The following is a 13,107-nucleotide window of genomic DNA, read 5'->3' as shown; positions in this document are numbered from 1 at the left end:
GTACATATATATATATATATATATATATATATTTTTTTTTTTTTTTGTCTTTTTAGGGCCGCACCATATGGAAGTTCCCAGGCTAGGGTTTGAATCTGGAGCTGGAGCTGCCATAGCTACAGCCACATCTGCGACCTACACCACAGCTCATGCCAACGCTGGATCCTTAACTCACTGAGCGAAACCAGGGATTGAACCTGCGTCCTCATGGATACTAGTCAGGTTTGTTACTGCTCAGCCACGACGGGAACTCCTTATGTGTATTTTTAAACCTTGACTCTGGGGGCGATGCTCTCTGGCTGACCTCCATCTTGGCCGTGGTTCTCGCCCGGTCCTCACTCCCCTTGGCACACATAGCAGCCTCCAGGAAGGTGTCTGGCTCTTGCAGTTGATGACAAGACGGAGTTTTGAAAGAATATTTAAAACAAATGGGCCCAAACACTGAGGTGGAGGCGAGGCCGTAGAAGGGCGGCTCAGTGGCTGGGGGAATTCTCCTGCGGACTCCCCAGGGCTGCCCCGAGGCCTGAGAAGCCACCTCTGTTCCTTCCTGTCGTGTTTCTGGTTTTCTGAGCAGGTGTTTTGTTGGTGCCACAGGATCGTGGGGTCTTGGTGGGGTGACATCTGACAGAGAAGAGGTGGTGGGGGGCTTGCTTTCTTTTCTTGTCTGAGCCTTTAAAAACTTGCCAGCAGGGAGGATCGGAGCCCCTCACTGTGGCCGCAGCCCCAGCAGCAAGCTGTCCTGAGCCTTTAAGTAATCCAGGAGCAGAGGTGTGACCTGACCCTCCTGGCAGGTGGGGTTGGGGGGCTGGCCTGTGTGGGTGCCGTCCACACTCCCCCAGTGCCCCCTCTGCCAGCTCTGCCGCTGTGGCCATCGTCCAGCATGACCCTGGGGAGGGCGGTCTGAGGTGGGGACCCCTCCCTTGGGCCCCATGGACTGAGCTGCCGGGGTGAGGCCGGGAGGTAGTGAGTAGGGGCCGCAGGTACTCCTGCGGGGTCTGCACGGAACCCTGGATGGGAGCCTCAGTCAGTCCTGGGCCTGTGGCGCCCCCCGCCCCTGCCGCCCAGGCAGAAGGCAGGTAGACTCAGGTCCCAGGCTGGAGCAGCTTCTGCTCCTGACCACTGGACCACAGTCCACGCCTCCGTTTGGGGAGCTTGCCCTGCGACTCCCCCCCAGCCAGGCCTCGGGGTCTCTAGGCTGTTGTTCCTTCTGTGTGCCAGGAGCCTTGGCTGGCACACCAGCCTCTGTGCGTGGGACCCTCGCTCATCAGTGGGGCGGGCGTGGAAGGGTCAGGCGGAGACCTGTGTCCACAGCGGGCTTGTGGCATCACTAGCTCTCAGGTGACCTCCTGCAGCACCGCTCAACACGCCCACTGACTAAAGGAAAGCTGAAAAGCCTTTTTTGCTTTTTTAGGGCCACACCAGAAGCATATGGGGGGTCTCAGGCTGTGTCTAATCAGAGCTACCACTGCTGGCCTACGCCACAGCCCTAGCAACACGGATCCGAGCCACATCTGTGACCTACACCACAGCTCACGGCAGCATCTGATCCCCCACCTGCTGAGCGAGGCCAGGGATCAAACCCACAACCTCATGATTACTAGTCAGTACATTTCCTCTGTGCCATGACGGAAGCTCCCTAAAATGCCTTGTTTATTGGTTCAGGGAGAATGTAAAATGGGCCCCAAGGGCAGGGCTGGCAGTCCTATCTCAGACTGCCGCTCTGCTGGAGCCTGAATGTGGCAGCCCACCAGCCAGGCCAACAGGTTTTCATTGCAGGGCCTGAACCATTGCCCATCCACCCTGGCAGCTCGTGTGAGGCCCCCGCACAGGCCAGAAGCCGGTTTCACCGGGGACCACACCCCACCCACCCCGGCTGAGAATGGCACGTGGCCAGTCACCCCACCAAGCGCCTCCACCTGCAGCTGCCTGAGGACCATGGGAACGAAGGCGCCAAGGAGGGGACAGCGTGAGGCCCCATCTGTGACGCACAAGCCCCCTGCGCCAGGGGCTGCAGGCGGGTCCAGGGTGGCCTCCGGGTCAAAAGAAGCTGAGGGAGCTCGGCCCGCCCGCCCGTTCCTGGCTGAGATGAGGCCGGAGCCGCGTCATGCTTAGTGTTTTATTTCGTACAAGCCACCCGGGGCCCTCCAACCACGTCCGGTTTCCCGCCCGCGTCCACGCCCGCCGTCAGGCCTCATTCCACTTGCTCCAGCCTCGCCATCGACTTCCTCTGACAAGTCCGTACCCACCAAACGTTTTAACGACGGACAAAGGTTAAATATTGGTTTGACTGTTCCAGAAAGGGAGCGCTAGGCAAGGTGCGTTTCACTCGGTGCAGAGGACGGCGACGCCGCGCTCGTAGAAGCTGCGTGGGTCCTCCTTGGTGGCGATTTCGAAGTCCACCGTGAAGATGAGGTCCGCTCGGGTGAAGTTCAGGTAGACGGGAAGCGTCACCTGCGGGGAGGGCGGGTGCTCGCTGCTGCTGCTGCTGCTGCTGGGGGAGGGGGTGGGGGGTGAGGGCGCCCAGGGACGCAGCCCTCCCGGGGGCCCCGCAGTGGCCCCTGCCCGCTCACCACGTTGGCCTTTTTCTCCGCGTTGGTCTGCTTGACCCAGCGCAGCTGCGTCAGGGGCAGGACGGTGGAGATGGCGTTGGACAGCGAGAGCTTGTTGTTGCTGCACGTGGCCCCCTGGAGCTTCAGACCTGGGGAGGGAGTCGGGGGCTGGGGTGCAGCACCAGCGCCGGGGCCCAGCCCCCGGGCGGACCTACCACTCGCGGAACCACCAGCAGGGCCCCCGCGAGGGGCACTTCGAGCAGCCCCCACTCACCCGTGACCCCAAAGCTGCAGGCGTCCAGGGTGGCGCTCTGGGAGGTGGTGACAATGACCTCCAGGCAGAGCTCCTCCAGGGACCAGCTGTTGGCCTGGGCCACGTACTGCCTGGTGGCGGTGATGTAGGCCTCGGGCACAAACAGGCCTCCCAGGCACACGTGGATGTTCTGGGGAAGAAGCAGCCCCGGTGAGGAGCCGGGCCCCACGGTCCCTTGGCCCGGCCCGGCCAAACCCGCCTGCCCACCCCCCGCCCCCCCGGAACAGCCTTCGCCACCTTCAGCTCCTTGGCACCCCCGGAGGCAGCGGCCTGGGAGACGCTCTGCAGCTGCTTGATCCTCTCGCTGAAGTCCGACACCCACTGGATGACGGTCATGCCGGCGGGCACCGTGTAATGGGACCAGCTCCGGGGCAAAATCCCTGCAGGCGAGGGCCCGGCGTCCGTCCTGACCGCGTCCCCCCACCCAGGTGCCCACAGGGGCTGCTGTCCCACAGGCACCCTGGGGGCGCCCAGCACGCGAGCGGCTCCGTGGAGCTGCCCCTCAGGCCCTCGGGCCCCGTAGAGACACCCGGGCCCCCGCCCCCCGTGTTTCCCCCGAGACGGCAGAGGTGGGTAGAGCCTGTGCTAAGCAAGCGTTCAGGGAACCAGCGGAGGGAGAGAACGAGTTCTTGGGGAGCCCGAGCCCGCCCCGCCGGGACCCGACCCCGCGGCAGCGAGCGCGCACCTTTCACCAGCTCGTTGATGAGCGTCCGCAGGTAGTTGGTCTGCTTCTTCTTGCCCTCGCACACCTGCACCACGTCAGCCAGGTCCTGGCGCACGTCCTGCAGCAGCCTGGCGCCCATCTTCACCTCTCTCTCAAAGAATCTGAACAGGGGGTCCTGAGCGCATGGACGGGACGGACAGAGGAGGCCGGGGTGAGAGGGGCCGAGAAGAAAACCAGGGCACCTGCCCCGGAAGCCCCGGACGCAGAGCCCCATGCAGGCCACTCACGGCGTCGCCTGGGCGCTGCTGTGAGCGGATGAGACTCCGTGAAGCCGGGCCCCCGGCAGCTGCGGCCCGTGCCGCACGGAGGGAGAACGGCTGCGTTGGCCTCCGTCTCCTCGTGGGAGACGAGCCCCTCCACTCGGGGTTTCTGGCCAGGCTACCGAGGCCCGGCTCTGCCCCCCCGGGACCACCCCAAGCCCGCGGACACGGGGCGGCCGCCACCTTGATGTTGTCCACCGTGCGCTTGAGGTGGCTCAGCGTCTGCGGGATGAGGTGCAGCCAGTTGGAGGCGGTGGTGTGCAGCGTCCTCATCCAGGCGGGGCGCCCGTCGGCCGTGGAGTCCGTCCGCGTCTTCTTCTCCGTCTCCGCGTAGGCCAGGTCGTCCTCGTCCTCCAGCATCTGCATCTTCAGCATCTTGCTGATCATGTCCACGCCTGCGCGCGGGGACGGCAGCAGGGCAGAGGGAAACAGGACAGGGACCTCAGGCCACGCGGTGCATTTGGACAGGAGCAGCCACGCAGCCCGCCAGGCGCCGCGCAGCCCGCCAGGCACCACGCAGCCCGGGCTTCTAGAGCCCAGAGGGCGGCCCGGCCAGAAAGGTCAGGCGGCACCGACAGAGGAAACACCGGTCGGGGGCTGAACCAGCGGCAAAGAGCAGCGGCCTGGGTGCCCCGACCACCTGCCCTGTTAACGCGTGACCGCTTCTGGCCGGGAAGACGCTGTGGTGGCCTCAGGTGTGCTCTGGACTCCGCCTGTGCCTCTCTGTCCTCGCCTTAGGCTTGGGGTCCCCACCCCTGAGCAGCGCTGCCACTGGGGGGCTGGACCGGAGAGGTTAGGGCTCCCTTTCCCCAAGCCAGGCCCGTGTGTATTCACGCCTCACGGCCTCCACGTGTGGCACATGACCCTGAACTTCCCAAACTGCGTGTGAGGTCCTGAGCCGAGCCCTGGCACGGGCCAGTCAGTGGTCACTACGGGGTTGAGGGGACCCAGATGCTGGTCACCACAGCAGGCAGCGGCAACCTGAGGACACGCGGGCGCTTCTGCGCTAGAGAATGCCCCCCACCCGTCACCAGCACCCAGGCCTTGAACCCTCCTCTGCTTCCTGACCGGATCCACGACTCAACTGCTGAAAGCCTGCCGTTCCCCTTAGTCCCCTGTGGGGCCTTCCAGGGCCACCACCCCACAGTGAGGTCCTGCCTGCTGGCTGTGGGCCTGGCAAAACACTCGTCTCCTGGCCTGTTTCCAGAAGATGTCTGGCCGAGATCAGCGCTTCAAGTGTGGGCATCTTAGCACCCCCAGCTCTGAGTCCCTGGGACGGGGCCTGGGAACGTGCATTTCTAAAGTTGCTGGTGAGGCCGTGGCTGCTGGTCTGGGGACCACACTCCGAGAACCACTGGGTTAGGTGCCTTTGTGAAGAGTCTTAAAATAGAGCTCTACAAAGTATATGCCAATAAAAGAGGCTAACGGCTTTTAAATGTCACTTCATGCCAGGAATTCAATATTTTAAAGGAAAAAAGGTGAAACCTTTTCTGAACCTGAGACAAAACCTAAATGCAACCGACTGCCAGCCCCTGACATGGATCCTGAGCCTTCTCCCCAGAACAGGCTGTACCGCGGAAGAGATGCCCACTGGAGCAGGACATTGGCCCTGCTGCGGCGGCGGGCGGCGTGTACCCACCCTGGGTGGTGAGCAGGACCCTCTCGGCGTTGTTGGGGAGGCCCAGCCAGGAGGGCGTCTGGGTGTCAGGGAGCAGCTCCACCCACTGCACGAACTCCTCCCGCCTGGAAAAGCAGCACCGTCGTTACCACCGTCAGCGCGGCGCCGGAAGTGCCTGCTGCCTGCTCGGCGGGTCCCGGGGGAGGGCACGCACCTGATGCCGTCCGGCATTTGGATGTCCTTGTGCCCGTCGACCTTGCAGGCCAGCTTAAACTCACTGTCGAAACTCCTGGTGGTGAAGAGCCGCTCCAGGAACGTGTTGAGCAGACGCTGGTCGAACTCGTTGTCCACGCGCCCGCCGTAGATGGACTGGGCCATCAGGGTCTTTAGCGCTGACCAGGGGATCTTATCTGGCGAGATGTTCTGCCTCCCCTGGGGAGGAGCAGCCGGTCAGCGCGTGGGGTGGGGGCTCCCTCCTCGCCCCCACGGCAGACAGCACCCGAGCCTCACGTGCCCCCTTCCGCCCCGCCAGACACAGCCCACGCCTGCCTTTGCCGTGTCGTCCAGCCACGTGTCCACTGTGTCGCAGGCCGACCGCAGGTCAGACTCCCCGAACTCATACTTCTTCGACCAGCCCAGGGGCGCGTAGCGTAGGCGCTCCTGGATGATGGCGTGGAACCAGGCCAGCAGGAAGTACAGGCGCGCACGCTCGTTGGGAGACTAGAGGGGGACAGTCAGCAAGGAGAGGTCACCCGGAAGCAGCCCCTCGATCGAGGAAGCAAATGCGTGCCGAGCCCGCCGGAGTCAAAGCCTCGGGAAGCGCTTTCCACGCAGCAACACCAGACCCCCCGGCCTGAGTGATGAGCGCGAGCCCTGTGGCCGAGAGAAAACCGGGCCAGTGTCCTACTGCAAGAGATGTGGCTCCAATCACGCCGGTAAGAGAAGTTACCTGGCCAACAAAAAATGACTCAGAAGACACAAGTTTTCTAAAAATGGCAGAAAAGGTGGATTACGAGACAAAATGTGTCTGTTTTCGTTGGTCTGGTTTGTTGGGGGGCGGGGCTTGCCCATAGCCTGTGGCCATTCCCAGGGCAGAGACTGAACAACCCAAGCTGCAGCAGTGACAACACTGGATCCTTAGCCCAGGGAACTCCGGATTATGGAACAAAATGAAATAGCGCTGAAGAAGTAGAGGCAGAACTGCTGCAAAATCCATGCCATGAGCCCCCAGCCCGCCGCCCATGAGCCCAGGGTCGGCTGCCGCTCGGGGCAGGCCCCACGGCGCCCACCTTGCAGATCCGAGAGACGGGGACGCTGCTGAAGGTCCTCAGCATGTTGGCCTTCACCCCCGGGGGCGGCTCGAACACGAAGATGCGGCCCGCGCGGAGCAGGTTCACGGGCACCTGCGGGAGGCAGGGCGCCCGTCACCGGCACTGTCTCCGCCGCCGGCTCCGCGGGGGCGGTGCCGAGCCCGCTGCGCCACCCACCTTGGGGTTGATCTCCATGGTGAGGAAGAGCCTGAAGCAGGCGTGCGGCTGCAGGGAGTGCAGCTTCTTCTCCAGCTGCATCAGCCAGCCCGGGGCCAGGTGGACGTTCTTCAGCATCACCCACCTGCGGGCGGGACAAGGCCCCCGCCTCAGCGCACGCCGCCCCGGGTCCCTGGGCTCTTCTCCGGCCTCCCAGGGCAAGAGCAGCCTACCTGCCCGACTTCACGGCTGTGTTGATGGCCTTGTCCGCCTGGTTAAAGCCTTCCGCCGAGCCTGGTACCAGAACGCTTGGGGTCAGCACGCTGGCCTCGGACCGCAACGCCCCCGCTGAGCGCTGAGGCCTCGGGCCCTGCCCTTACCGATGGCGATGGACGTGATCTGCGTGTTCTGCTCGGCGGCGAGGTCCTCCACGTGCCCGCTGGCGTCGTAACCGGGCACGGAGCACATCAGGACAGGGGTGTTTGGCTTTACCTGCGGCCGGGGAGTCGGAGAGAGGTGAGAGCACGGCCCAGGCGACAGCGTGGCTGCCGAGGAGGGGAGCCCGGGCGGCCGCAGCGCACCTCTGTGTCCACGATGTGGGTCAGGTCCAGCGGCTGCTCCATGATGGACATGAAGGACTCCCCGAGGTTGGTGGACACAAACACGTGGGCCATGGCCAGCAGGCGGTCGGGGCGGAAGGCCTGGATCAGGAGCAGGCGGTGGATGGCCTGCCCGATGGGAGCTGAAACGAGGCAGGGTTGGGGCTCTGAGACGCGTCCCCGCCTGGGCCGTTCCCTGCTCCGCACACGCAGCGTCCAAGACTCAGCTCAAAGCACACCCCAAATCACGATGTCCCTCCCATCCTCTCTGCCTGCGCGTTGTCACAAAAGCCTCCAGTCACAGCTGTGACAAGGCCTATGCCTGGGTCTCTTGGCGGGTTCCGGCGGCCCTGATTTTTAGTGGCTGCGTATACCTGTTCCTGGAGACGCCCTGAAGTGTCTCAAATGCTAAGTCACAGGGACCCCACAGTGACCACTGACCTGGACCTCACCCGCCTTTTCCTCCCCATCCGGCTCAAAACCAGCCAGTTTTCCCTAAATGCTGGGCAAGGACTTCCCAATCTATTTCTTTCTCTTTTTTTGGCCAAACCTGTGGCGCTTGGAAGTTCCTGGGCCAGGGACTGAACCTGTGCCACAGCAGTGACCATGCTGGATCCTTAACCCGCTGAGCCACACAGACACTCTCTTTAGAAAAAGGAATTAGGAATTTTTTGCTTTCCTACTTCCAAGCCGCTTCCTAAAGTTTTAACACCAAAATACTCAGGGATCTGAGCAGTCAGCGGCTTCTGTTTCTCGGGAGCAGCAGGATGGCCGGATCTAAGCAGCAGAGCCCAATTTTACGCTCGGGTCCCGACAGAGAAGGACAGGGAGAGGCCTGGCCGGGGCTTACTTGCAGGGTTCTCTTCACTCCAGAGGTGCGGCACCGTCTGCTCCGGGGAGCTGCTGTCCAGCCAGATGCTAAACTGCTGTGGAGACAAGGGTGGAGGCGTCTCCGTGGAGCAGAGCCCACCTCTGCAGGCAGGGAGGGCGGGACTGATGCGTGAGATGTCGGATGTGAGAAGACCACACACCACGACCTTCTGGGCTCCACGCGACGCGTGAACCCGTCGCCGACTGCCCTGGGAGAGCTGTCCAGCGGGGGTGCACCCGAGACCACTTACCTCGTCTGCCTGGACCTTCGCGATGAGGTCTTTAAAGGCAGGGAGGCAGCTCAGCCTCACCACGGCCTCCGCCTGCTCCACCGTCAGGCCCGGGATCTTGGGTGTGGAGCCCGCACTCAGCACGATCTCCTTCCCTCGCAGGAAGTGCTGGAACTCGGCCTCGTAGGTGGGCTCCCTGGGGGGCAGCGGGGAGAGTCAGCGAGCGTCCCTCAGATGCACTCGCCATCACTGGAGGACCACTAGCGGCTCAGGGGAGAAAAAATCCCCGACTCACCCGACGGTGCCCTTGAGCTTGATCCTGGCCAGCAGCATGGCGAAGGTGATGTGGTCCTGGTGCAGCATGCCTCGGGCCACCCGGTTAAACGCCACCTGGGGACGGAGGCAGGAAGCACCGCCGTCCCTGGGGAGCCCCACCCGCCCCCGTCCCCCGCCCCGCCGGGCCGCGTGGTACCTGGAAGAGGTCCTTGGTGATGATGCAGAGACGCTGCGTGTGGTCGGTCACGCCCTTCAGGTTGGGGTTCTCGTACAGGACGTTGTGATAGATGTCCAGGAAGAACTGCAGCGAGTACTGGTACAGGAAGTGTATCTGAAAGGGCGTGAGGAGCGTGAGCAGGGCCCTGGGCGAGGAGCCCCCCGCCCCGCCTGCCGCACGCTCACCTGCTTGAGGGACTCCATGGTGAAGTAGATGCTGCTGCAGGCCGTGGACAGGGGCAGGTACTGCTGGGACACGGTCTCCACCTCCTGCATCACGATGTCCGTCTCCTCCACCTTGCGCGTCACCTCGGCCGCCTCCCTCTTCAGGTTCTCCAGGGTCGTTATGATGGTGTCGTCATCCAAGATGCGTCCCTTCACCTCGTTCAGGGCTTGGAGCAGCGATTTCTCCAGCTGCCGTAAGCGCAGCTGAAACTCCCCTTAAACAACCAAAACGCCCCGAGTTCACGCCAGCGCTCGTGTTCTTTCCAAGGAAAGCTCTGAAGCGTCAGGGAGCAGGCGGGAGCACCCCGTCCTGCGGAGGCGCAGCCCCTAAGCCAACCCGAACCCGAACCCGAACCCTCCAAGCCGTACCTTGGAGTTTGAGAAGGTCGGATCGTTTTTCGTCCACGTCCGGTCTTTCTGCTTTGAGAACTTCATTGAGACACTGGCTCTGCAAGCTGCTGCGGGTGACGGTGAAGTTGACGAAGGTCACCCGGGAACAGAGGTCCGGGGGGAACTCCACCTGCCGGGAGGGGCCACAGACCAGGCGGCGGTGACGCGGTGGCCCCGCCTGCCGCTGCCCCGCCACCTCTCGACTGGAGGGCCTTGCTCCTTACGGTTGGGTCTCGGGTGGACAGGAAGATGACAAAGGACGGTGACAGATCTATGTCCTGGTCCCCGAGGGTGATCAGCACTCTGCCCCCCGTTCGCCGGACCTCACGGTTCAGCACCGGATTCAGAACTGGGTCGTAGCTCTCCACGTCCTGCGTGTGTACATGGGAGAGCTGGAGACGCTGAGAGCCTCACAGCCTTTATTTTCCTCCAAATAACTGGCTCCCTACTTCAGAGAAGGGCATCTCCCCACAAGCCCCCAGCCGTTTAGCCCTGCACTGCTCCCCACATGGCTGCTGGGCACACACGGCTACTTGAGTACAGATAAAACCCCTGTCCCTTAGTGAACTGGCCCCGGGAAGCGCTCAGCAGCCACCGTGCAGTTCAGCACAAGTTCCAGGGCGTCTCTTTCCCCGAGGAGTCCCAGCGGGCAGTGACAATCGAGACGACGTGCAAGTCCTTCTTCTTCTTCCCTTTTTTGGCTGCAACTGCGGGGTGGGTTCAATCCCTGGCCCAGGGACTTCCATGTGCCATGGGTGCAGCTAAAAACGTACTTTAAATCAGCTGCGGCCCGCGTAAGCGCCCAGGCTAGAGATCAAAGCCACGCCGCAGCAGTGACGATGCCAGATCCTTAACCCGCTGCACCACCAGGGAACTCTCTCAGTGAAATTTTATGCCCCAAACTGCTTTTGATGGACTTCTTACAATCTCAGACCTTCACCTTTGCATTCGTATCAAATGACATCTGACAAAGTTCCAAAAGCGGCCCTGTCATCATGCGGTTCAGCTCAGTCCACCTCAGCTGCGTCGGCAAACACCTGCAGCCAGCCCCAACGGCAGGGCCTCCTGGAGGCGGGGCGGGAGGACGTCGAGGCACCCACCTGGACCAGAAGGGGGTTGCCGAATCGCAGGGCGCTCTCCAGGTTCTTCCGGAAGGCGTCGTCCAGGAAGCTGGTGCGCGTGATCTTGCGGTCCTTGTACTCGTTCATGATGAACTCCGTGGCCTGCCCCGAGGGGTCGATGATCAGCGGGTACCTGCGGGCGGGGCGGGACGCAGGTCAGAGAGGCCGGCCCGCCAAGGCGCCGGGCCCAGGCGTGTTCCCAGGGTTAGCGGCAGAGACAACCTGGCCCAGGATGAAGGCTAAGATCCTCTTTCCGAGGACCTTCTGTGAGGAGGAGGCCGCTCGAGCCCAGGCTCTGCTAAGGGCTGGAGCTGGGCCTCTTCTCTGTCCGGGACACAGAGGTGCTGCTTCTGTCTGAGGGCCGAGCGCACTGCGCTGGGACTGCCCCGGACAGCAGTGCGAACACCAGAGCTGCGGCAGCACCAAGAGCCGACGATAGTCCCCCGAGAGATGCTGTCCTGACACCCATAAGGCACAGAGAGGCCAATGTGATTTGTCCAGGGTCACACAGCTCATTAGCGGCACCCATGGACGTGGAAATTCCTGAGCCAGGGACTGAACCTGTGCTGCCATGGGAGCCTGTGTCACAGCTGTGGCCACGCCAAATTTGAACCCACTGCTCCACAAGGGAACGTCCTAAAAGCATCTCAAAAAGCACACAGTTCACACATGTGCTGGTACACAATGCAGAAGCTCCGGAGGGGGCTGTGGTGATAAAGACGCGTCGCCCTCCCCACCAGTCTCTGGTCCACGGAGGAGGTTCGGGCGTTTACAGACACGCGAGTCCGCTGGGGGCGGGGTGGGGGGGCATCCGCTTCAGACAGTTACGCAAGAACCACGTCCGCAGAACCCAGACGTCCCGACATCCCGACCATCGGGGCGGGGGGCCTGCAGGCCACGCCCGGCTTTCTGCTCTCCTCTCAAAGGTGTTCGGTAAACAGGGCCAAAATGACAGCACCGTCCACCAAAGCGTCCGGCGTGTCCCCGGTGGCCTGGCACGCACCTGTTGAAGCGTTTGAGCATGATGGCGTTTTCCGTGCACAGGTCGTCCGCGGGCAGGGAGCTGGCCTGCCAGCGCAGGCGCTCGTCGGCGTTGGACAGGTACTCCGTCCTGGCGATGTCTGTGCGGAACTGAAAGCGAGCGCACTTACCCTCCCACGTCCCCGGAACCGTGGGGGCTCCGCTGCGCGGCGAGGACGGCGCACCGCCTCCCGGACGCCACCTGCTCCCGGGACGGCTACCTGGATGTTGGCTTGCTGCAGGTGATGGGACCAGGTGGTGAACAGGTTCTGACGCATCTGCTGGTCAAAGTAACCCGCGTAAGCGATGAACGCGGCGGACAAGAGACAGTCCCCGGCGATGGTGGACATCTGATTTTTGAAAGTTTCACTGGTTTTCTCCCATCGTTCCCGTTCAGCAGACAAACTCTTCAGAAGCGCAGTGCTCCGGTTTACCTAAGAGGAAAACCAAGCGAGACCTAGGCTGAGAAGCTCCAGTCAGTCCCTGCCCATCGCGTGCAGGGTTTGGGAGGGCTGGACAGAGGGCGCCCTCGAGCCGTCCAGGCCCCCGGGGAGGAGGGCCCAGGTCCCAGACTGAGGCCAACACGGGCTCAGTCTGGGTGGAGGGAGCTCAGCGTCAGCCCTGAGGCTGTGCCTGAGCAGCTGTGGGGGCCTCGGGGGGGGGGGGGCCTCTAGGTGAGGGCGGCCTGGATGGGAGGAGACTGAGGAGCCTGTTCTGAGGATCCCAGAGAGGGGTGGGTGTGAGTGGCGGGGCCTGAGAGGAGGCCGAGGGATGGACAGGAGGCCTTGTGGGAACACGCGGGGCTGGATCTGGCCGCGAGGCTGTTCACTGGCTTTAGACTGCCCGGCTGGTGTCCAGCTAAGGGCTCCCTGTGAGCGCGCAGGGCAGCGCAGGGGAGGCCCGGGAGGCCCCCAGGAGCCGCCGCCGCCGAGGCCACAGCGCTCCGGGCGGCAGGAGGGCTGCCGGCCACGGCGGCCTTACTTTGGCTTCGACAGCAGCCAGGTCCGCCTTGATGGCCTGGGCCTCGGAGATCAGGACGGCGTACTCCTCCTTGTAGCGGGCGATGCTGGCCTCCAGGTCTCGGATCATCTGCTCCACCTCGTTGGCCTTCTGCTGGTTGTCCTTGGCGTCGTCCTCCAGCTTCTGCAGCTCGTTCCGCAGGGGCTCCACCCGCTTCAACATGTCTGCGTAGTTGAGCTGCGGAGGGCGGGCCGGCTGTGGGTAAAGGGG

At 63.2% G+C, this 13,107-nt stretch overlaps 1 protein-coding gene across 1 annotated transcript in view; it reads right to left on the bottom strand.

The window, feature by feature from the left end:
* Positions 1-2,102: 2,102 nt before the first annotated feature.
* DYNC1H1 (dynein cytoplasmic 1 heavy chain 1) overlaps positions 2,103-13,107 on the bottom strand; it is a 66,294-nt gene continuing 55,289 nt past the window's right edge. The window contains 25 exon segments of the mRNA XM_021081584.1: positions 2,103-2,451; positions 2,571-2,698; positions 2,824-2,992; positions 3,100-3,242; positions 3,548-3,701; positions 4,030-4,241; positions 5,486-5,589; positions 5,679-5,896; positions 6,014-6,184; positions 6,754-6,867; positions 6,952-7,075; positions 7,164-7,224; positions 7,311-7,422; positions 7,512-7,672; positions 8,380-8,455; positions 8,651-8,825; positions 8,925-9,019; positions 9,102-9,236; positions 9,308-9,561; positions 9,716-9,866; positions 9,961-10,107; positions 10,837-10,990; positions 11,861-11,988; positions 12,099-12,311; positions 12,859-13,074. Of these exon segments, the coding sequence (XP_020937243.1) occupies positions 2,323-2,451; positions 2,571-2,698; positions 2,824-2,992; positions 3,100-3,242; positions 3,548-3,701; positions 4,030-4,241; positions 5,486-5,589; positions 5,679-5,896; positions 6,014-6,184; positions 6,754-6,867; positions 6,952-7,075; positions 7,164-7,224; positions 7,311-7,422; positions 7,512-7,672; positions 8,380-8,455; positions 8,651-8,825; positions 8,925-9,019; positions 9,102-9,236; positions 9,308-9,561; positions 9,716-9,866; positions 9,961-10,107; positions 10,837-10,990; positions 11,861-11,988; positions 12,099-12,311; positions 12,859-13,074 (3,744 nt within the window). The 3' untranslated portion in view covers positions 2,103-2,322.

This window comes from Sus scrofa, unplaced genomic scaffold (genome assembly GCF_000003025.6).
Source record: "Sus scrofa isolate TJ Tabasco breed Duroc unplaced genomic scaffold, Sscrofa11.1 Contig1914, whole genome shotgun sequence".
NCBI classification, from domain to species: Eukaryota; Metazoa; Chordata; class Mammalia; order Artiodactyla; family Suidae; genus Sus; species Sus scrofa.
This window is presented reverse-complemented; position numbering and strand designations above follow the sequence as displayed.